Source organism: Crinia signifera, chromosome 4 (assembly GCF_055691185.1).
Source record: "Crinia signifera chromosome 4, ASM5569118v1, whole genome shotgun sequence".
Classification (NCBI taxonomy): domain Eukaryota; kingdom Metazoa; phylum Chordata; class Amphibia; order Anura; family Myobatrachidae; genus Crinia; species Crinia signifera.
Window position 1 is genome coordinate 20,023,647 of NC_139220.1, and position 24,191 is coordinate 20,047,837.

A 24,191-nucleotide genomic window follows, 5' to 3' on the forward strand; every position below is an offset into this window, starting at 1 on the left:
CTGTGATATGACATACAATTTTTCGATTTTGACCGCATCTCTGCAATAAATGAAAGGATTGTATGCACGGATAATGGGTCCCCCGAGGCGATGCGCATGCCCACTGGTCACATTTCGTATTGAAAAATATTATGCGCTGCACATGATAATTATCGAACTGCATGAGCAATGGCATGTGATTTTTTTTAACCACATGCCATCGCTCGAATGCAATCGGCGGTGGGTTAGGGGAGCGGGGACTGCAACGCAGGTGGGGATGGAGCAGGGACCGGAGTGGTGGAGCGTGGACCAGAGCGGTGGCGGTTGGCGGCGGCGGAGCTCAGCAGCCACTGCAGAATTTCAAAACATTTTTAAAACACTGGGCAGCCCTCTGATTGGCTGAGAGAGCTCTCAGCCAATCAGAGGGCCGCCCCGTATTTTAAATAAAAATTTTAAATTCTGCTGCTGCGGCTGCTGAGCCCCGCTGCCACCAGCGATCCTTCACAGCACTGTGCTCCACCGCTTTGGTCCCCGCCAGCGATCCAGTCCCCTCTCCACCGCTGCCAGTCCTCTTCCAGCACCAAATGTGGCGTCTCAAACGGCATGTGACATTGGGTGCTGGAAAAACCACACTGTGCACCACAAGATGCGATCTGATGTGATGGGACATTGCATGTCGATGTTGCATCTCATACGTGTTTGAGCACCATAGCTCTGTCTGCACATGCAGTGCAGCATGGTTTTGTCTTTTAGCTATGTATATATTGTAAAACACAAGTTTACCTGGTAGTATCAAGTAATTTTGAGTGTAGTAGAAGAACCTCTAGTGTGGGATCACATTAACGTTATGTTGTTTCCCAATATAACTATCTGATTTCAGATCATTTGATCGATAAGAAGAAGGTGGAAGAGAGCGAGTTCAAGGCACGAGATTTGGTGAAAAAGGTAAAAAAATATATATTGTATTGTTACGCCTCTAGTGCAGGCGTTTCCAACCTTCTGTTATCAAGGCACACTAGGGGGGGATTTACTGATGCTTCTAAAAATGAAAAGAGGTTATGTTGCTTATAGCAACCAACAGATCCTGTCTATTATTTCTCTATTGCATCCTAGGAAATGATGGACAGAATCTGATTGGTTGCTATGGCAACAGTTAATTTGGTGTATTATAGCAGCGCCCACCGCATCGCATACCATAAGGCATGCAATGGTATGCGATACCGCGCGATATTGTACAATGTCATACAATTTTAAAATTGTATGACATTGTGTATGGCATACAATGCCATACAATGCAATGCCATGCGATTAAAAATTGTATAAGCACCCTAATGGGTGCTTACAATGTGAAATGCACCCCCACGCCACCCCCCCCCCCCCACTATAAACGTGAACCCGAAGCGTGGGGCGGTATGCATCCTCTGACCTTTTCATACCCCCACTATCCACGTCGGCGTGGAGTTGAGAATAGAAAGTGTGGCGAGCGCAGCGAGCCACCGAGCCCGAAGCGTGGCGAGCGGACGCGGATACCTTCACAGGTATCGCGTCCCCTCGCGGGCTTCACAGGTATCCGCGTCCCCTCGCGGGCTTCACAGGTATCCGCGTCCCCTCGCGGGGCTCGCCACGCTTCGGTCTCAGTGGCTCGCTGCGCTCGCCACACTTCCTATTCTCAACTCCACGCCGACGTGGATAGTGGGGGTATGAAAAGGTCGGAGGACGCGCACCGCTGGCGCTCGCCACGCTTTGGGTTCATGTTTATAGTGGGGTGGGGGTGCATTTGGGTGCTTAAAAGCACCCTCTAGGGTGCTTATACAATGTTTCATCGCATAGGGGGCAAAAATTGCATCGCATGCCATCAGGTGCATGGCATGCGATGCGATAAAAATATTGCACGATGCACATCGGGGGCGTCGCTATAATACACAAGTACCGTTGATTTTTTTTGTGCTATCCAGGCACAGATGTGCTCCAGCCTGGATATCAGGAAAACGTGGGCTGTCAGTGTGCCTTGAGGACGAGCATGGGAAATCCTGCTCTAGTTTCTAGTGCAGGGATGGGGAACCTTCGGCCCTCCAGCTGTTGTTGTACTGCACATCCCAGCATGCCCTGCAACAGCTTTTCTATTTGGCCATACTAAAACTGTTGCAGGGCATGCTGGGATGCGTAGTTCAACAACAGCTGGAGGGCCGGAGGTTGCCCATCCCTTTTCTAGTGAGTGAATAGGCTGCGTTGTCACAAAGAGCTTGCTTTATCCGATGTACATAGCCCTGTCCACTGCGCTTAGTGGGTCATTAGGTTATTTAATATATCAAAGAAAATGTGAATGTTTTCAAAAGTGCACATTAATATTGCGTTGTCTGCGCATACGTTTTATAGGCTGAGATAGAGCATGCAGCCAGGATATAATTATAGTTGCCGGCTTTCCCCCCCCCCCGAGTGTGGTGTGTACGAGGGTTGTGATGTACTTACTGCATGAGTATTCATAGCCTTGTTCCTGCCGTGCAATGGCGTAATTACCAGCATTGCAGAACAGTTGGTGGGGCAGCTATAACTTTATATTCAATAAAAACACCATTATAGAAACATAGAATGTGCCGGCAGATAAGAACCACTTGGCCCATCTAGTCTGCCCCTTTTTTAAACATGTTACCTCAAACCATATCTGATCCTATTTCTTTGTAAGGATATCAATATGCCTATCCCAAGCTTGTTTACATTGCTCTACTGTATTTGCCTCTACCACCTCTGATGGGAGGCTATTCCACTTATCTACTACTCTTTCTGTGAAGTAATTCTTCCTCCCATTTCCCCTGAATCTCCCCCCCCCCCCCTAGTTTCAGTGCATGTCCTCGTGTTCTGCTGCTCCTCTTCCTGTGAAGAATGTCTCCCACCTGCACCTTCCTCCCCCCAGTGTCAGTGCATGTCCTCGTGTTCTGTTGCTCCTCTTCCTGTGAAGAATGTCTCCCACCTGTACCTTGTTAAAACCCTTGATATATTTGGAAGTTTCTATCATGTCCCCACTTTCCCTTCTCTGCTCTAAAGTATACATATTAAGATCTTTTAGTCTTTCCTGGTACGTTTTGTGATGCAGGCCATGCACCATTTTAGTTGCCCTTCTTTGTACAGTCTCTAATGTATTTATATCCTTCTGTAGATATGGCCTCCAGAACTGAACACAATACTCTAGATGAGGCCGTAACAATGACTTGGTCGACAGTGACAGAGTTGACACAAGCCTAAGGTTGACATGGATATTGTCGAAACTCAAAAGGTCGACTTATTTTCATGCAGTTGTGAAACTACACATCCCAGCATGCCTTGCCATAGTTTTACCATTCCCTAATAGCAAAACTGTGGCAGGGCATGATGGGACTTGTAGTTTCACAACAGCTGGCGGACCATATCCCCTATAATAATGCCATTTGTGACAATGGCTCCCCCTGCTGGTAGCATCACCTAACTGAGGTCCTGGAGCAAGCAGAATATTTTGGACCGGGCCTTGTCCCTGCTTCAGTCACTTCCTCTAACTCTTTTATTTATTTATTAATTTCTTTTTACAAACTTTCTATTTATTTGGCTCCCTGCGCTCGGCGGTGACGGCCGGCGCCGGTGTTTATTAGTCTGGCAGCTCAGCGTTTCTGACCCTTATCAGCCGAGCTGAGCCCACATGTTTACTTTTTCAATTTAAAAAAATAATTTAGCTGTCAGCGTGAGAAGAGATAGTGCTGTGGCCGAGCTGTCGGGTGGCCTCACCCTGGAAATTTCATTCCCAGGCACGATGGGGCTGATAGGGTGACCTCCAGGCCCCAGGCTGATAGGGGGATAATTGAAGTTGTGACTGGGATGTAATTAGAGGGGGCTCGCTGTGTGTCAGGAAAACCTCTCTGCTGCTTCTCTGTCTTCTCAGACCTGCCGAGGAGTTCTCTCCGTTCGCAGGCAGCTTAGTGCATACTGTAAATTGCTTTTTCTCCCGAATGGTGATCACTGTATGAAGCCGTTTCAAAACCACAACTCCGATGTGACCCCCTAAATTGGAATTTAAAAACAAGGCCTGCAGTAGTAGTAGATGTTTTTGTCCATTCATTCATTCATTCGATTCTGTTCATGCTGTTGTGCGTTTTCATGATCGGGTAAGCAGGACAATATGCCAACTATGTGCAGATGTGGCCATGATTCGGCCTCTCGTGCTTGTTTATGACGCCAAAGTCGCACATGCGGGATGGCGCCAAAAAGCCACAGAGTTCGCACGTGGGGATTGGCGCAGCAACGATCAGCGTGGTCACATCTGTGTAAGATAAAGGGGGAAATTTACTAAGATGTGTATTTTACTTCACATGTGATGTTGCGATGGGCAACCAATCAGAAGCTGCTACTTATTTATTTAGCACCCTCTAGAACAGGACAGGCCAACCTGTGGCTCTCCAGATGTTGTGAAACTACAAATCCCAGCATGCCTTGCCACAGTTTTAACACTCCCTTATAGCAAAACTGTGGCAAGGAATGATGGGATTTGTAGTTTGACCACGTCTGGAGAGACACAGGTTGGCCAGGCCTGCTCTAGAAGATGATAGACCGGATCTGATTGGTTGCCCACAGCAACATCACATGTGAAGTAGAATACACATCTAAGTAAATTTCCCCCAAAATATTTGTAAAATTCTAGTTCATTTGTCAGAACATAATATCTATTTTATTCAAAAGCTATAAATCTGAAAGTGGTCCCATGGGGGGTGGGGTAGAATGGCGCGAGCACAGACCATCAGCACCTTCTGTATGCCTCTGGGGGTGTGAGTGAGGCCTGACTACACCGGATATGGGTCATTTGGGCCTTCCAATATAGGTCGACATGCTTCAGGCACGGTAACTCGCCGCTCTCGGTACGCTGTTATATTCTCCCACCAGACCACAGTGGATGGTAGGGCATGAAAAACCGCCTGTCGGCACATGACGGCTCAAAACAAAATGTGAAAAACTGATGTCGACCTAATGCTTGTGTCCACCTTCCAACCCTGTTGACTGTAGCCCTGCCCTCCTTCAGTAGTCTACCCAAAGACCATATCCCACTACGCCACCAAGGTTGCGCGGACAAGCTCCCTTGTATTCTCCAGGCAGGTTGTAGCCACACCCCTAAGATTTGGCCGATATTATATCTGTTGAGGGCCCTGCACAAATGTCGGCAGTGTTAGCGCAGGATTGGCTATCACCTTACCTGTAGTAATCGAGGCCAATGGAACATGCAGTGATAGGTGGAGTCCTAGCAACCACAGGTCAACATGGTAATGTTGATGCAGTCGAGTGGACCGAATACAGGACCGGGTCCCGACTGTCGGGCTGGCCTGACAGTCGTGACCCGCGATTGAATACCGCCCTAAATCTGATTGTTATGGCCAATGATGCAAATTGCTGTACTAAATTGTCCTGTTGAGTCTCAGAATACAAAAACTCCCAACTTGAATTCAACGCTTCGATTTATTGGTCAGGAATGATGACCGTTAATTGTCCACTTGTGAGGAGGGCATCTGACCGCTAAAATCTTTTTCTTTTTTTGTATCCGGGACCCAGTCTGCTAATTACTTATGTGTTCTATAACTTGTGTGTACAGCTGGACACTGAGCTCACGGCCAGGCATGAGCTGCAGGTGGAAATGAAGGCCAAAGAGAGCGATTTTGAGCAGAAATTGAGCGAGCTTCAAGGAGAGAAGCAAGTACTAGATTCCGACAAGCAGCAAGTCACCGCCGAGAAGCAAAAACTTGAAGAAGATCTTTCACAGCTTTCCGAAAAGGTACGTCGGCACGTATTAACAGTCATGTTACCCTTCCAAATGGTCGTTACGGGGAAGTCAGCCATTTTGTGGGCTGTCAGTGATTATGGAAAATGACACTTCGCCGTTCACCAGGCAACAGTGAAGTCACTCAGTCAGCCATTTTGTGGACTGATGCGGTACTCCTTGATATGCAGTGTAACAGTTCAGTACAGGGAGATTACATCACAAAGGTGTGAAGTACAGAGACAGCAGCTTATTAATTCAATGAGACCATTAGCATAGATTTTTTATTTTTATTTCACCCCTGTGAAGTTACTAGTTCTGGGAACGTTGAACCAGACCACAAAATGGCTACCAAATTAAAATGGTTCCTCCCTGTGACTGAATTAGTGTGACTACACTGGAATAAATCATTATTTGGAGCTTATACAAAAATATTATATGAAGTAAATCATACATTTTTATTGTATGTGAAATGCACATTAATGGGTCTTACTCAAGAAGCGGTTTTCCTTAGTTCTTGAGGTAACATCTTTTTACCTACTTTGAGGTGTTATTTTGTTTATGGAAAATGACATGTTAATGCTTGCATTAAACAACAGTTTGTACCGACATTAGAAACAGAATTCTAATGCCCGTAGGCATGATGGGTGACCAGTTATAGAAAACAGTCAAGCATCATGGATCTTTATGAATATTATTTTTTGTCACGGACTGGCTATAAAATGTTGTCTGAGAATCCTTAAGCCATGGCATTTAAACCATGAAATGAATTATACAGTATATAGGAGAGCTGGAATTGAAATGGAGTAAAACCTTGATTTCAGCCTAAAGGACTTTGTGCCAGATTCAGAAAAACAAGTAATTTTGTGTCGGGAACAAACCATGTTTTCATGCGAGCAGAGCGAACGCATTTCTATTGTTTCTGTGCAGGGTAAATACTGTCAGCTTTTGCATGTAGCTGACAAATATTCGATAACTTTTTATTTTTACACTGCAATTTAAATAACGGTTTGAACACGCCCCACCCAAATCTGAAGCATTAAAAGCCCGGAAAAACATTTTAGCCCCCAAACTCACCACCCCACCCCCAGTCCCTATCTGCTCCTACCTCCAGTCTCTGTCTATGCAGCTTCTCTCTCCATATCCAGCCAGTTTAAAGCAGATCAGTGTCCCTGCAAAACTTGCTTTCACTTTCTGTTATGACTTCTTTTAGCGCACAAAGGAATAATTTGGTCCGTCGAGTGACATCTAGTGGTCAGTGATGGTACTAAATCTTGCATATATTGTATTGGTTCATTTGAGCGTTTGGCCTTTGGAAGTGGAATTATGCTTGTGACCATTTAACTGTTCAAGACAATGTTCTTCATATTTACTTATCAATTTGTTCTGATCTCTTTTCAGATTGATAAACTGTCAAAGGAACTTGAAGATACAAAAAAAGAAATGGCCACTATGTCTAGCTCATCTGTTTTAATACCAGTTCCTCCTGCCACCTCAGGGGTTGGACCACCACCACCACCTCCTCTACCAGGCGGTTTCGGAGGAGGCGGGCCACCACCACCACCTCCACCCCCTCTCCCTCCAGGAATGGGCGGACCTGCTCCTCCACCTCCACCACCCCTTCCCGGTCAAGGCGGACCTCCTCCTCCTCCACCATTCCCGGGTGCTTTTGGTGGGGGTCCTCCTCCTCCACCACCTTTGCCAGGTGGTGTTCCTCGACCTCCACCATTCCCTGGCGCTCCAGGTGTTCCTCCTCCTCCACCTCTGCCTGGAGGCCCTGGAATGCCACCCCCTCCACCTCCTTTCCCTGGTGGTCCTGGGATTCCACCACCCCCTCCCCTAGGCATGAGATTAGGGCCTCCTCCACCACCTGGACTTGGAGGCTGGGGTGCACCTGCTGCCCCGGTCCTGCCATTCGGACTAGCACCGAAAAAAGAATACAAACCAGAAGTGCAACTCAAACGACCCAACTGGACAAAGGTATGTCCGCTATAGGCCTGTCCCGTATATACCACTTCATGTTGACTTTCCTCTACATAGGTCAATGCTTACAGATCAAAAAGATTTACATTTAGCACTTCTACATAGTGAATATTTAAAGGCCTCCATACATTAGGCCGACTTGTCCATAGACAAGTCGGACCCAATTCTCCTGTGAGCTGCCCAGCAGCTCCCCGGGAGGCTCACATACAATTTGGCACTTGATGGGCCATTTTTTACATATGATAAATCGCTTGCAGTGGGGTGGGCAGCGGGTGCTGAGCGCTACACTAGTGGGCGGTTAGTACTGACCACTGCGCTAGCGGGCCGGACGCCAGGCAGTGATAATATCATCAGCTGGGTGCCGGGACGGGCAGTGGCGGGTATTCGATTTTTTTTAAAATAACCTGTGAAAGGACTGGCCGTTCTCTTATTGGCTGAGAGAGCTCTCAGAGAGCCAATCAGAGAACAGCCAGTCATTTACAGGATATTTTAAAAATCTAATACCCGCCACTGCCCGTCCCGGCGCCCAGCTGATATGATCACCGCCCGGCCCGCTAGCGCATCGGCCAGTACTCGCCGCCTGCTTGTGTTGCGCTCAGCACCCGCTGCTCTCCGGTCAGGCTGCAGTACCCGCCACCGCCCAGCCCGCTAGCGCAGCTCATAGCACCCCCATGCCCGCCTCACTACTCCCCGGTCAAGCTGCAGTACCTGCCACCGCCTGGCCCGCTAGTGCAGCTCAGAGCACCCACTGCCCGCCCCACTGCTCCCCGGTCATGCAGCAGGGCAGGCATATGCATACAGGGAGGTCGGACGTGATCTTATGTGTTGAACGTCCGACCTGATCCGGTCCGATGCGCACAGGACCGCGCATCGGATCAGATGTCGCACACATGGCCCCAAAGTGCATAGTGTATGGGGGCCTTAAGAGCTGATAACGGGGACTGGAGAGTAGTGTTTTCGGAGGTGCTCTGGAACATTTTTTTTTTTTTTTTTTACTTTGTAGCCTAATTCTTAAGATCTGCAATTGCTATTTGTTCCCGCTGCCTGAAGCCGCTGATTAATGGCCCAGCTAGCATTTAATTTTTCTTAATTTTATTATTTATTTCATGCATTCTGCCCTCTGCCTTTTTATAGAAGCGTTTTTAAACCAGTACCATGGTAACGCACACTTTTTAATAATCACATTTCGTTTAAAATATGCAAGCGGCTGATAATTACCGCACCATAAAAACGGACTCTTTTTCTTTTTGTCATTTAAATTTTTTTCTTTTTTTTTTTAAATGATTGTGATATTTTTAGCGACGCACATAATTAAAGTACATATCTAAGGCATCGTTATCCTGATGTCAACTCCAGAAATATCTCCGTGTTGGGATATAAGAAAAAAAACTTTTATTTTCCGTACAGTACATTGATATCTTGCTCCTTTCAGATTTTCCGCTAAGCCCAACAAAGCTAACAAGCAGCCATGTTCCCCTCTCCGAATCCGTAGTCTGCTTCCTTGTTCTTTCATCCGTAGAGTTGTTCCTCACCAGCCATTCACATGTCAAAGTTCTAAAAGGAGAACACATTTTGCAGTCTGCCCTTGTTCCATCAAAGTATCACATAATTGGTTTTTTCCCCTCGCCTCTATTCTTTAGATTACTCCCAAAGAGCTCTCGGAGAAATGTTTCTGGACCCAGGCGAAAGAAGATCGATTTGAAAGAGAAGAGTTGTTCGCAAAGATCACTCTCACTTTCTCTTCGCAGACCAAGTGTGAGTGACCGACTGTCTCTTTTGTGTTCTTTTGATGTTGGCTTTTGGGATAAAAGGTATTTAGGCCAGATTGGGATTGGATGCATTATACAGTAGCTCAAATAGCACCTATAGTTGGGCTGGCCTAGCCGGTCAGTAAGATCTACCAACGGGTCACATTTCCCAGACCACCTAGCTGGTGCACAGGTGTAGTTATTACTAACTGTCACATTACCAGACCACCTAGCTGGTGCACAGGTGTAGTTATTACTAACTGTCACATTACCAGACCACCTAGCTGGTGCACACGTGTAGTTCTTACTAACTGTCACATTACCAGACCACCTACCTGGTGCACAGGTGTAGTCATTACTAACTGTCACATTACCAGACCACCTAGCTGGTGCACAGGTGCAGTAATTACTGTCACATTCCTGAGATCCCCTAGCTGGTGCACAGGTGCAGTCATTAGTAACTGCCACATTCCCCAGATCACCTAGCTGGTGCACAGCTGTAGTCATTACTAACTCACATTCCCCAGATCACCTAGCTGGTGCACAGGTGTAGTCATTACTAACTCCCATTCCCCAGATCACCTAGCTGGTGCACAGCTGTAGTCATTTCGAACTGTTACATTACCAGACCACCTAGCTGGTGCACAGGTGCAGTCATTACGGTCACATTTCCCAGACCACCTAGCTGGTGCACAGGTGCAGTCATTACGAACTGCCACATTCCCAGATCACCTATTTGGTGCAAGACTGGTCCAAGGAAGGATAATTGGTGAAGCTGCAACAGGAGTCTGGGCGCCCACAGCTCATTGATGCAAGTGAGGAGCGGAGATTCTCTCACCTGGTCCGATCTCAGAGCTTCTGTTGGCGCAAATTGCTGCTTGGATAATGCTGGCTCTGATAGAACGGTGTCAGAATACACAGTGCATCACAGCTTGCTGCATATCCGCAGACCAGCCAGAGTGCCCATACTGACCGCTGTCCACCACCGCACCTGCAATGGGCGTGTGAGCGTTGGAATTGGACCGGTCTGAAAAATCACCATGTGGTTGGCTGATGGTGTTTTTCCTGGGATCATTTTCATGACACCGGGACGCACTATGGGAAGAAGGCAAGCCGGTGGGGGCAGTATGATGCTCTGGGAAACCTTGGACCCGGAAATTCCTGTGGATGTTACCCAAAACATTGTTACAGTCCAAGTACACCCCATAATGGTAATGGCATTCACTGATGGCAATGGCCTTTGTCAGCAGGATAATGCATCCGACCACACTGCATGCCTCAATGGGTCAGAGAGGGGCCAGACCAGATGGTTGTAATGTTATGTCCGATCTATTCCTATTACTGGCCAGTAGAGGGCGCATGGTGTCTGTGGTACTGAGAGACTGAATTCTCACCAGCAGACATCTCCTGCTTGGCAGGCCAGCTGTATATGATTTATATATGTATTAAGATAAAATGCGATTTATGTTGAAGAGCATGAAAGTAGGCCATTGCATTCCTTCTTATAAGCAGAACCAACCTCCATGTGATCTCTAATTACATTACAATTCTGTCTTCAATTCTCCTGTGCTAGTGTGCACTGTCCATATATTATACCACCCCTTTATATCCACCCCATACCTACTACCAGATGTAATATAATGTAATATTCAATTTTAGCAGGGATGGGCAATAATAAACCTGCCAGCTGCTGGTGAACTACACTTCCCAGCATGCCCTGCAACAATTTTAGCATGCTCACAGACAAACTGTTGCAGGCCATTCTGGGATGTGTAGTTCGGTACTCTTTACCTAGAACGGCGGGCGTCGGGGGTAAAAAATCGCGGGTAAATCGCGGGTACATAAAAAACGGGTGCGACGCGATGACCGCGATTTTCCCATAGGGATCAATGTTAAAACGGTGATTGACCGCGATTTTACTGTTAAATGCCTCAATGCCCGCGATTTGGCCATAGGAAACAATGTTAAATGGGCCACAGAGCCCTAATAGTGCCCTTGAACTCTGAAATGGCCCCCACAATTGTTAACGCCACCCCACGATCAACGTCAACCCGAAGCGTGGCGAGCGCAGCGAGCCCGCGAGGGGCGGCGGTACGCGTCCTCCGACCTTTTCATGCCCCACTATCCACGTCGGCGTGGAGTTGAGAATAGAATAGTGTGGCGAGCGCAGCGAGCCACCGAGGCCCGAAGCGTGGCGAGCGCAGCGAGGGGACGCGGATACCTTCACATGTAAACGCGTCCCCTCGCGGGCTTCACAGGTGTCCGCGTCGCCACGGACACCTGTGAAGCCCGCGAGGGGACGCGTATAACTGTGAAGGTATCCGCGTCCCCTCGCGGGGCTCGCTGCGCTCGCCACGCTTCGGGCCTCGGTGGCTCGCTGCGCTCGCCACACTATTCTATTCTCAACTCCTTTCTATTCTCAACTCCACGCCGACGTGGATAGTGGGGCATGAAAAGGTCGGAGGACGCGTACCGCCGCCCCTCGCGGGCTCGCCACGCTTCGGATTGACGTTGATCGTGGGGTGGCGTTAACAATTGTGGGGGCCATTTCAGACTTCACGGTGACTATTTGGGCTCTGTGGCCCATTTAACATTGTTTCCTATGTAAAAATCGCGGGCATTGAGGCATTGAACACTAAAATCGTGTCCAATCTCATTTTTAACATTGGTCCCTATGGGAAATCGCGGCCATCGCATCGCACCCGATTTTTAGTGCATTCGATGGTCGCGATGGGCGCCGTTCTAGGTAAAGAGTACCTGTAGTTCTACTGCCCCATTTCATGAAGTGCCTGGATTTTGCCGTAAGAAATGTACATACATTTGCTGTTTGGCGCGGTCTGTCCGCCCCCTATCCACACTTCTAGCACTCCTGTGTGCAGGTAGCAACTTATCTTGTCTGAATCTATTTTGCTGGACTCCTGTGTCTCCCAACTTCTGTCTGGAGCTGGAGGAAACCGGTTTATTGTCCAGCAAAGATCTTTATTTTCCTTTTCTTTTCTTTTTTTTTGTCGGCCTTATTTTAGTGCTACCGGCCCTTTAATGCGGATGTTATAAAGCCGGTCAACAATGTCTAGGTCCACCCCAAAAGGAAAGGTCAACACTAGAAAAAAAGTTGACGCATAGAAAGATAAACATGAGTTTGTCCACTTTTTAAAAATTTTGCTTCAATGTCGAGCACACAGACCCCCAATTAGTGTCCCGCCGCACTCCGAGCACTTAACCGTTCCCAATCAGAGTCCGCGTGGATGCTAAATTATAAAAAAAAACAAAAAAAAAACGGAGTAAACAAATCCCCAAAAACTCTCAACGACCTTTTGAACGTGTCGAACATTGGTACATCAACATTCCGACCATGTCGATCATATGTATGTAGACCCCCCCCCCCCCCCCGTGTCGACCTTTTGCTTGTCGGCATTTTTGCCAAAGTTGACTTTTTGCATGACGAACTGGCCACTTTAGACCAGGCATGGTCAAACTATGGCCCTCCAGCTGTTGTGAAACTACAAGTCCCATCATACCTTGCCACAGTTTTGCCATTCGGGAATGCTAAAACTATGGCAAGGCATGCTGGGATGTGTAGTTTCACAACAGCTGGAGGGCCGCAGTTTGGACATGCCAGCTTCAGACTTATCAAGAGTATACCATTGTATTCAGTGAAGGACGGTGGTAGGTTGTGCATCCATCTCTTAATATAATTATATTCTTATACTTTTGTTCCAAACGTTTCAGAACCTCTCCCGCCTTCCCGATGCCGCTGATTAACCGACGTCCTCTTTAATTTCTCCACTACATGTTTTTATTAATTGAATGGGTTTTTTTCCCTACTGCCCTCTACATTGTTGGAAGCATTTTCAAGGCAAATAAAAGGCAGGAGCTCCTCTGTAATTACAGCCAGTGCCCTCTAAACACCTCCTATGTGGCCTGCATACCAACACCCCATCCAGCCGCCCGTGATGGATGGTTATTGCTTGTGGCCCAGCGTCACCTATTGAAGGGCAGATGCCCACTAAGGATGCAGCCGGCTCATCCTGATCCTCTTATGTAAAACCGTCACTTGTTACAGAGAAAATAGAGATTTCAGAAATGCTCCTTCTTTAACAATGCATTGGATCTGCAGGTGGTAGTGTGTGCGGCTTAGGTTGTATGACATTACTGTGTCAGTGTATTACAGCTGTTGCATGTGCCAACTGTTCCGGAATGTTAACAATTTTTTTTCTTATCCCCCCCCCCCCTTTCTGTCTTCGGGCCCCTGAATGAATATATCCTGTGGCGTTCTCAGCTTCCAAGGGTAAGTGCCTCCGATTTCCCAGTATCGTACAATGGTGTAGGAGGGGAGTCACATTACTGCTTACAATGTGGTAGGAGGGGGCGTCACATTGTGCCCATAGCTTAACGGCGCTCATTCTCACAAATGGATAAAAGGAAATAAAATGTAAAGTGTGAACTAAGGTGGGTTTTATGTCTCTCAGACTCTCCCCCCCCCCCCACCCCCCCTCCCCTCCTTCCTCTGCTGACCTGCCTGGGTGGATGAAGTTGCATTAGATAATAAATAGGACAGTGGGCGCAAATGAAATTATTCTCGCCATTAATACGCTGTCATTGGCACAGCCGGAAGCCTGTTCTCTTCTCATCTTACATCGTGTCACTTTAATGATACAATTAGTATCATTTAAATGGAAGTGCGACCTACTGGTATTTCCCCACCACTAGCTGCTAATCAGGAGAATGGTTTATAATTCTGTTGGTTTTCTCGGAAATGCGTTCATAGGTAGACTGGTCGCGCCCGCAGCCGCTGGTTTAGGCCCGCGTTGTTTTTGTGCTTTCATATCACACACACACACACGTAGAGGAATACATACGGATGGCAATTGGTCAGAATACAGACGTCGGCATCTTCATCAATGGCGAGATTCCAGCGCCGGTCTTGTAGCTGCAAATCAGGATGTCAACGTTGGTATTCTGAATGTCGGCATCTCGTTTGCCGGGATGTTAACCAGAGCCCCATGTAGAAATACAGGCGTAGTATGGGGGGTATTCAATTCCGAATCTGGCTGAAAAACATTGTAATGTATACAGTCACTAGTTCGACAAGGGGAAGGATGACATGCATTGGGTTGTCTGAAGGTTGGCATAGGATTAGGTCGACACATTCATTATGTCAACATGGGGAAGATTGACAGTCAAAAGGTCGACAATGGGTTTTTCACTTTTTTTGTGCCGACAGGCGGTATTTCATACCCTATGATCCCCTAGGGCAGGGATGGGGAACCTTCGGCCCTCCAGCTGTTTTTGAACTACACGTCCCAGCATGCCCTGCAACAGTTGTAGCATGCCTACATAGCAAAGCTTGTAACAAGGCATGCTGGGATGTGTAGTTCCCCAACGGCTGGAGGGCCTAAGTTTCCCCATCCCTGCCCTAGGGCATGGTGGGAGGATAAAAGTGTGCCCGAAGCATGGCGTGTGGAAGCGGTGCAACGTTACGTGTACATGTCGATGGTGTCGACGTTCGGGACAAAAACGTGAAAACCACACGTCGACCTTTTGACTGTCGACCTTGGTCATGTTGACCTAATGCATGTGAGGCCCTAATGACCCTGTCGACCTAACCCCATGTCGACCTTCAGACATGTAGACCTTCAGTGTTCGACGTAATGAATGTTGTCCTTCCTCTTGTCGACCCTATGGACCCATACCCCATTGTAATGGTCTGAATAAAATTGTCAAACGCCCCCTGGTGGTGATTTAAAAAAGAAAATGAACGGATGGTCCGCATCAGGCGCAAGTTATATTCATATAATAGGGAGAGGGCGATTTATGTAATTTTTTATTTTTTTTGTGATGTGAATGAATTGATCAGATCTGACCAATCTCTCGCTGGATGGGCGCACCCCTCTTCACCATAAAAGGGGGTTCCTATTAAGTGGTGGTATTGTTCACTGGGACCCCCATTCTTCCGGTAATATTATTGTGGCCACAAGTGGGATGTTCTCAAGCTCTGTTCCCACAGAGTGTGGGAGTGGGGTGGGGGGTTCAGACTGGGTGGGGATGGGACTGTGGTGGCACTGAGTGACGCTGTAACAGCGGCGGGTGTGTGACCAATCAGAGCGAGCGGCATATAACTCACATTGATGGATGTGTCCGTCCAGAATGTGTTCCCTGAGCGTTTTATTCAAATGCCTGCAATTATCAACCTGGCCTTGCTGGAGGATTAGCTTAATGTATTTCAATTTATAAAGAAAGAAAAGCATGACCTTGTGCGGAGACTTTAGAGCCTGATTCCCGTTTAACCATTGCAGTGTTTTCCCCTGTGCTAAGAAACGACGTAGACAGAAACTGTATCTGTGATATTGGGGCAGGATTATCTGCCGGTATCCAGATCACCTTTGCCTGGTTTACCGGGCCTTATTGTGGGGGTCACAGGGCAACGAACTTGTCGGGGCCCTATACACTTGAAAAGTTAGCACCACAAGTGTAGTGCCCCAGTTCACATTATGCCACATAGAAACACCAGTTCACATTGCTACAGTGCCCCCAGTGCCCCCACTCTGGTTATGTAGCCGGTGCCGTCAACAACAGGAACAGGCCTGAACCCTGGAGGGGGTTTAGGGAAATGTGACCATGCTCTCCTCCCCCCCCCCCCCCCCAAAAAAAAGGTACTTATGTAGTACTTGGACGGCCGATTTTCTGATTGTATGCCTTACCTTAAGGCATACAATCAGATGCGATTCTACGCGATTTTCGTCAGAATCGCGTTGAATCGCATCTGATTGTATGACTTAAGATGCGATTCGATGCAATTTTGCATAGGATTTAATGTTAACAAGGTCCTGTTCATTTCCCCACTATCCTAGTGGGCATAGAGTTGATTTTATATAGCGTGGCGAGCGGACGCAGGAAACATTTTAAGTAATCCGCGGGCGCTCGCCACGCTTTATAAAATCAACTCTATGGCCACTTGGATAGTGGGGAAATGAACAGGACCATGTTGACATTGAATCCTATGGAAAATCGCATCGCATGCGATATCGGATGCGATTTTCCGACCCTATTTTTAAAATCGGGCGTCCAGATACTACATAAGTACCAAAAATAATAATAAAACCTGCAAATTGGAGATTTGTTTTTACACTGGACTGGTTACCAGTCTCTCTGGCCCTCCCCATTGGATCAGCCACACTCTCTTTAAGTCACGTGATTACCTGGCTCCGCCAATCAGGTCCCTGGGGGAGGGGCAAAACTGCGCTGCAAAAAAAGGGGGGGAGGGGTAATACTCACAATCCCAGGCCTAGGTAAAAAGTACTCCCACCCACTGCGCCTCAGGATGCAGCTATACAGTATATGGAAGTCCTTGGGGCGACTACTTCAGCCACCCCGTTACTCCAGTCCTGTTTGATTATAGTAAACACACTGTGCAGTAGGTATGGCCATCAGTGCAGTTGCCATCGATGGTGATAGTGCAACCAGCCATTGATAGTAACAAACTATGTTATTGATAACCATCGATAGTTTTACCTATTGATGGACATCCCTTTTTTTTTTTTTTTTTTACTGACTGGCCCATGGGCCAATGAGAGCATGGGGGCAGGGCTTCAGTTGTCAGGGGCAGAGCTATGCTCAGTGTCCCGGCAACTTGAAAAAAACACCAAAACAAAACATCGGTTTTGCTGTGTTATCGATGGAGGGAAACCATCCGGATCTCCCCAATCGATGGCACAAATATTCGATATCCATGATCAATGTTTTCGAATCATCAATGTTCAGTGGCCATTATTTTGATGCAGGTGGAGTTTGTATGTTCTCTCCATGTTTGCTGAGGTTTTCTCTAGTTCGTTTGGTTTCCTTACACCATCCAAAAAGCATACTGATAGGTTAGTTTTAGGATAAGATAATTAACCTAGCGCGGATGTACTTCTGATAGGGAATATAGAGTGTTAGCTCCACTGGCGCAGGGGTTAATGTGAATGACTAAGAGAGGTCAAGGCAAACCAATACTATGGCCGTACATATACCGGTTCTAGTGGGCTCTTGGTCCTAGGATTCTTCCATTGCTTTTTTTATTTTGTGTAAGCGATAAGCTCAAGCAGTGTTCTCTATTTCTCTTAAGTTGCAGCAATTAGGTCAGTGATGGCTAACCTTGACACTCCAGCTGTTTGATGCAAGGCATGCTGGGATGTGTAGTTCAACAACAGCTGGAGTGTCAAGGTTCGCCATCACTGAATTAGGATGTGGTGGGTGTGGCTTGGCTACTGGCTCAGCGACATCTGATTGGACGCCCGTGGACCAATTCCTGTTCAACCTTTTCTTACACTCTTACACTGGGACATAGGAGAATTCCTTTACAGAAAGTGACAGGGTGGGTCCGTGAAAAGGTCTCACATCTTTTAACCTGACATTGTGTGACTGCTACGGCTGACGGTGCAGTCTAATTACCGTAACAAGATAAAGGCTACATAGCCGCAATATCTGACTTTACACCGTGCTAAACCCTCTATGACCTTTTAAAAAGGTCTTGAGAAAATGTCTATATCTATATATTGAGCGGACTCCAAACGAGGTGACGTTTGCAGCCTCTCTGACCATCCACCATTGACCGGCAAAGGATAACCCATTAGCGAGAGAAATATGTGACTTCCACCCCCCCCCCCCCCCCCCTGCTATATCCTGAAAGAGAAACTCAACAGCAACCGCCGCCTTCCTAATAAATGAACATTTTATCTGCTTCCTGCTCCATTCTGTTTTATTTAGACGTTCATAACCCCCTGATGAGTGAAACTAATAAGGGGAGCTTGAAAACACTCCGATCTCTTTCCCTCCCCCCCATTGGCGGAATTAGCATATTTATGGACATTATAATTTCCCCTCTTTAGCTGATCTGATAGCAATGGGCTGCACTTTAATTTGTTTCAATAAAAAGCCTGACAGGCTGAGCGCAGTTTCAGGCAGTGATTCACACATTTGCATAACATGAATGTGCTGTTAATGGTCCTGCATTGGAGGAATTATTTCTCTTTTTCTGTCTTTTTTTTTTTTTTCTCTCTCTCTCTCCCTCGTTCCTCCCTGCCTCCTTTTCATTAGTGTTTTATTCAGACCTGTCTCGCAGTGAAAGGTGCGCGCCGTCCTCCTTTTAGTAATTATCTATTGATGATGTCGAGCCGGAACGCCAGCTGGAACCGGCTCCCGTTAATTCCCGTCAAAGTATAAAAATGAGACCGTCGCTTGTGAATGCGGAATTAACCTGTGGAGGGCCGCGATTACCGCTGTTCTGTCCAATTTGCCTCATCGTTTCCGTGGCTGTCATTAGTTAGTTGTAAAGGTGACTGATTAATCCGCGCAGATAAAGGTGTATTAGACGGGAGGGCGGCAGTGGGGGCTGCAGATTACTTTGTGCTGTAAAGAACGGGCTATAAATACTTTTTGGAATCCTGGTTGCGCGATTCTTCATGAATATGCATGCTGGTAATAAGCCAGGGATTGGGAGTTTATCTCTTTTTACGGAGGATAGATTTTGTTTTAAAAAATAAAAAAGTTGCATTGATGGTCGCGTTTTTTATTTTTAGGGCGCCACAAATGCCGCAGCGATTGATGGCATTTATTTTTTAACATTTATCAATATATATCTATACTGTTGCGCTTTGTAGTTGACGGGGATAAAACGATACTGGGTAATCACAAACGCATTCCGTTAGCAGCGCTAATTTCCGCAGGCTTGCAGCAGTCACCCGGGCTATTCAATTGCAGACGACGATAGGCCAGCAGGCTACACTTAATGCAGTTTGTTCACGATGCGGTATGTAGGGGTTGATGAGCCGGATTCAGACCCGATTGCGGATCTCCGAAAATCGCAAATCGTGAATTCCGGAGGTCTGCTTACGCTCCAGTGCGCAAACGCCTAAACGGATTCCTTGATCATCGCAGTTTAAGTTTCAATGGGGGCAACAGGGTTGATGACTGATTATTGAGGGGGCGGGCCCAAGTGTTTTCTTGAAGCGGCTGGAAAAAATAGTCATGTGTCTGGCTTCATAGCTAGGTGCGTCGTGTTCTAGCGTTTTGCTGTAGAGATGCACTCGTAGGGAGGGAGCCGATGAGCGGGGCAGCCTTGCCCTTCATTGGGTGCGCCCTCAGGCTACTGCCACCAGTTGTAATTTGAGAAATTTCTCACAAGTAGAACTGGATCTGAATCTGGATAGTGTGGGCCATGAATGCGTTAACGCCAAACTCCAGGCACTTATTCTGGAATCTGTGGATTAAAGTGCATCCGCTGCAGATTTAAGGTGCGAGGAAGCAGCAGGAGAATAACCTCCGGCATAAAGGTTGGAGAGTAGGGTGACTGATTCCTGCCAGAAGAGGTAGTGACTCACTAAAAGGCAATTTTTAGCAAAAAGAAGAGAAATTAAAAGCACCAACTATGGGGTGGATTCAGTGCGGCCGGCGAGGGGGTGTTTATGGCTAAGATGGCTTGTTCTCTGGGAGGATCGCCAAAAACAAGCCATTTTCGCTTTTTAACCCCAGTGCCGGCGGTATATGGTCATTAGGTCGACACCATTAGGTCGGCACAGTCAAAAGGTCGACATGGGCGTTTTCACTGTTTTTTGTGCTGACAGGCGGTGTTTCATGCCTACCGTCCACTGGGGCGTGGTGGGAGAATTAGTGTGTCCGAAGCATTGCGAATGCAATGAGCCATGCGAGGGGACAGGTGGTACGTTTCCGTGTCCATGCCGACATTCGGGTAAAGTGAATTCGTAAGACAGTGAAAAACCACATATCAAATTTTTGACTGTCGACCAGATGCTTGTGTCGACTTAATGACCTGTCAACCTAGACCCATGTCTATCTTTCAGCATGTCGAACTAATGGCGTCGACCATCTTCTTGTAGACCTATTCATCGTTTCGGGGGGAATCCTTGCGGTCAGAGGAGGGCGAGGATTCCCCCAAACGGCGAATTTCATGGCTATTGTAGGCCCTCTGCATTTAGCCGCGAGCCTCTCCGTTTCGGCAGCCGTACATGCAGTTTCCACCTCGCTGTAAAAGCCAAGCAAGGTGGAAACGGCGAATGCAGGGGTTCAGTTGAATACTGACCTCCGAGCTGTGACGGCGAGCTGTCGGCACTGCTCTCTCTCCGTCACAGTTCACTAAAGAGCATTGAATACACCCCTATATGTTGCATACAGTAAGTGTGCACACCTCTTCATAACGGGCCTATAGCTGTGTTCAGAGGTAGTCGCTCACACAGGCAGTGGGGCAGGGTGACCAGACAAAAACTATTTTACACATAAATGACATCCTAGTAACATCCAGTGTTGTCTGAATCTTGTAACCCGGCCTCTAGTTCGTATAGAGGGCATTACTCCGCACGTCGTGTCACGTTGGCACAGAACCTGCTGTTCTCTGTCAGAAGATTTAAGAGGAAGAGGAATGTCACCTTTCCACCTGGCAACTATCCAAACCGCACATTAAAGTCCTCTACGGCATGCTTCCGAAAAGGAAGATCAAAGCTTTTCATTGGCCCAGTAAGAGCCCCTGACCTCAATCCTATTAAAGTGTGGAATGACCCGAACAGGGCTTTGCACAGGAGACCCCACCGCAGTATGATTGACCTCGACAACTTTGGGAAGTTCCTCCAAACCCTCTAGGCCAGGCATGTCCAAACTGTGGCCCTCCAGATTTTGTGAAACTACACATCCCAGCATGCCTTGCCACAGTTTTAGCATTACCTACTAGCAAAGCTGCAGCAAGGCATGATGGGACTTGTAGTTTCACAACAGCTGAGGGGGACGATCGTTTGGACATGCCTGCCGTAGACCTATAAATACGATCTCAGACTTTCTATATATAGATTTCATGTTTCATATAACGTGTGCATAATCCTAGACAATGGCTAATGCAGTAAATCCCTTCAGGGAGGGTGTCCAGACAGAGAAAATATCTGTGCGCTCATTAGTATTCTAGATTAAGAAGAGTTGCTATAGTTTTTGCACATGTTTAATGTTATTACCGATCGCAGGATTTCCTGGCAAATGAAACCGCCTGTTACTAAGGTGACTGGGCGGCAGATTTTGCCATTGGAATACAAATTGTTTGCACCGAATGCTTTTAGGCCCCGGGAGTGTTTAACCTTGCGAATCTAATTTTCCTGGGACAAGTGAACAAGCTCGATGAGCCTTCCGTATACATTTCAGTCCTTCTTTGCTCAAGGCATTCAGTTGACAAAGCAGATGTTAAATTTCGGGCGGATTGATTGCCGAGCTCAAACCGTCCTTGGCTTACCGGGTGGGCAGTACCATGGAAAGTTTGTGTGATCTTTAGGAAGGCGTGCAAAGGTGATGAAACCGTTGCACATCATTTATTTTTATTTTTTTTGTGTATTTTATTTTTTAGTTTTTATGGTGCAGCAAGGAATGACTTTTTTTAATTTTATTTAATTTTTATACTTTTTTTTCCCCAGCATACTTTTATAGGGTGATTAAAAAAGTTGGCATGAGTGTTTTCCCTTTTTTTTTTTATTTTTTGGGGGGATATTTTTTTTTTTTATACATTAACATTCAAGAGAAGGTGGCGAGGGTGTGTGCTACACTAACTGGGGGTCCATGTCGAACAACCCTCCCCCACCCCCAAATAAAAAGCCTCATGTTTACCTTTTTCATGTCAACTTTTTGCTTTGTGTCGACATTTTGAATGTCAGCCTTTTGCCAATGTCGACCTATTGCTTTTCTACCTAGACATTGCAGACCTTTTCCTCAACACCGCGAGTCCTCATACATCGTTGGAAAAAGGTTTATTTAAGGCGCTGGTGGTGATATGGATAAATATGGATAAATCAATAAAAATGACAATATAGCTAAAACAGCAAAGAAATGAGGGGAGAAGGTAGTAAAAAGAAAAGAAAATAAGAGAGAAAAGGTGCTTGCCTGTTGAAAAAAACGGGGTTAGTAAAAATTATGTTTACAGCACTTCTTTGAGTGGTGGCGTTTTTTTGTATGAGAGAAGGCAGCTCCGGGGATATGGTCTACAATGTCCCTACAATACCTTTTCCGTAGTTAGGGATAGGGCAAGGCAGGTCCAAGGTGTAGCGCTCAGATCTTAGGTAATGTCCCGGGGAGCTCCGTGCGGCTTCAGCGCGGCTTCAGCGATAAAACCGGAAGTTCGGGCAGCGTGTTTCCGGATCACGCTCCCGGCGTCCAACGCGTTTCAAGTGTTACCACTCTTCGTCAAGGATGATGCTCCCTTGCAGGAGCTAGCTTTTTATTGCTTAAAAACTTTATTTAAACGTTTAAAAACGAACACTTCTTTTTTTGTTTATCGGAAGTGATCACAGGAAGTTGTCATACTTCCAGCGGCAAGCACATGTTTTTATAAGGAAAAAGAAAACGAGGGAGAAAAGAAGAAGGGAGAGTCAGAGAAAAATGCTGTTTTTTGAGGATATATATTATTAGAATTACTTTTTTGTTTTAGAGGAAGACGTTGAGATCTATGTCTATGTTTAGTCCTGACGGAGTTAGCGTTTTTAGTTCATAAATCCATTTTGTTTCACTCCGTCTAAGCTCTGTGACAATGTCTCCTCCTCTCCAATTTGGGGTGATTTTTTGAATAACAGTAAATTTTAATGTCGAAGGATCTTTGTTATGGTGTTTCGCGTAGTGGTCTGACACACTATGAGTTGTCATGCCTCTTTTTATGTTGTATATATGTTCTGCCAACCTTGTCCGCATTTTTCTTTTGGTTTGGCCAACATATTGATGTTTACAGGGGCATTCTAAAACGTAAATGACTCCTGTTGTTTCACAACTAGTCTGTTGTTTCAATTTGTATTCTTTCATGGTTTGGTTTGATGTAATGGTTTGTATGGGTTTTGTTATTTTCTTATTTGTTGTTTTGCATCCCATGCAATTTAAACATGGGAAGAAACCAGGTGTTATTGTTTTTTTGTTTCTTGTGAGTTCTTGTTTTAGGGTTGTGGCTCTTCTGTATATGATTTTTGGTTTTTTTGGGATAATTTGAAGTAACTCTGGGTCCAATTGAAGTACGTGCCAATGTCTATGTAGAATATCTTCTATTTGCTTGAAGTTGCTACTGTACTGTGTGATGAAGGTGACTTGGGGGTCAAATTCTGTTGTTGTTTTTTGTTTGTATTTAATCATTTGTTGTCTGTCCATTTGTTGTATTTGTATTCTGTCTTCTTCTAATTTTGTTTCTTCGTAACCTTTTTGTATGAATTTCTGTTTGGCTGCTAGACTCTGTTCGTTGTACATATCTTCTTCTGTGCAGTTTCTTTTTATTCTTCGGAAGTTTCCATTGGGGATATTCTTCACCCATTTGCGGTGGTGGTTACTGTTGTGCGGTAAGATGTTATTTCCGTCTACCTCCTTGGTATGAGTTCTGGTCAGGATTGTGTTTTCTTTAATGAATATCTCTAAGTCTAAAAAGACTACCATCTCCTTGCTAGTTGTTGTTGTGAACTCCAGGCCGTAAGTGTTGTTGTTTAGATGGTTTTTGAAGAGCTCCAAGTCATTTTCTGGGCCATCCCATACAAAGAAGACGTCATCTATATATCGATGCCAGCTTATCAGGTGTTTCTTGTAGATGTTGTTGGTCCAGATTTGCTCGTTCTCCCACTGCGCTACGAATAAATTAGCATATGACGGTGCGAAGGAGGTCCCCATCGCAGTACCCTTGGTCTGGAGGAAGAAGTTGCCCTCATACCAGAAGTAATTGTTTT

At 46.4% G+C, this 24,191-nt stretch overlaps 1 protein-coding gene across 3 annotated transcripts in view; it reads left to right on the top strand.

Annotated features, from left to right (window-relative positions):
* The window catches only part of DIAPH1 (diaphanous related formin 1), a 183,660-nt gene that overhangs the window by 70,150 nt on the left and 89,319 nt on the right, over positions 1-24,191 (top strand). For all 3 annotated transcript variants that reach the window (XM_083181346.1, XM_083181344.1, XM_083181345.1), the window contains 4 exons: positions 860-924; positions 5,582-5,761; positions 7,148-7,726; positions 9,370-9,484. In XM_083181346.1, the coding sequence (XP_083037472.1) occupies positions 860-924; positions 5,582-5,761; positions 7,148-7,726; positions 9,370-9,484 (939 nt within the window). The remainder of the gene's footprint in view (positions 1-859; positions 925-5,581; positions 5,762-7,147; positions 7,727-9,369; positions 9,485-24,191) is intronic.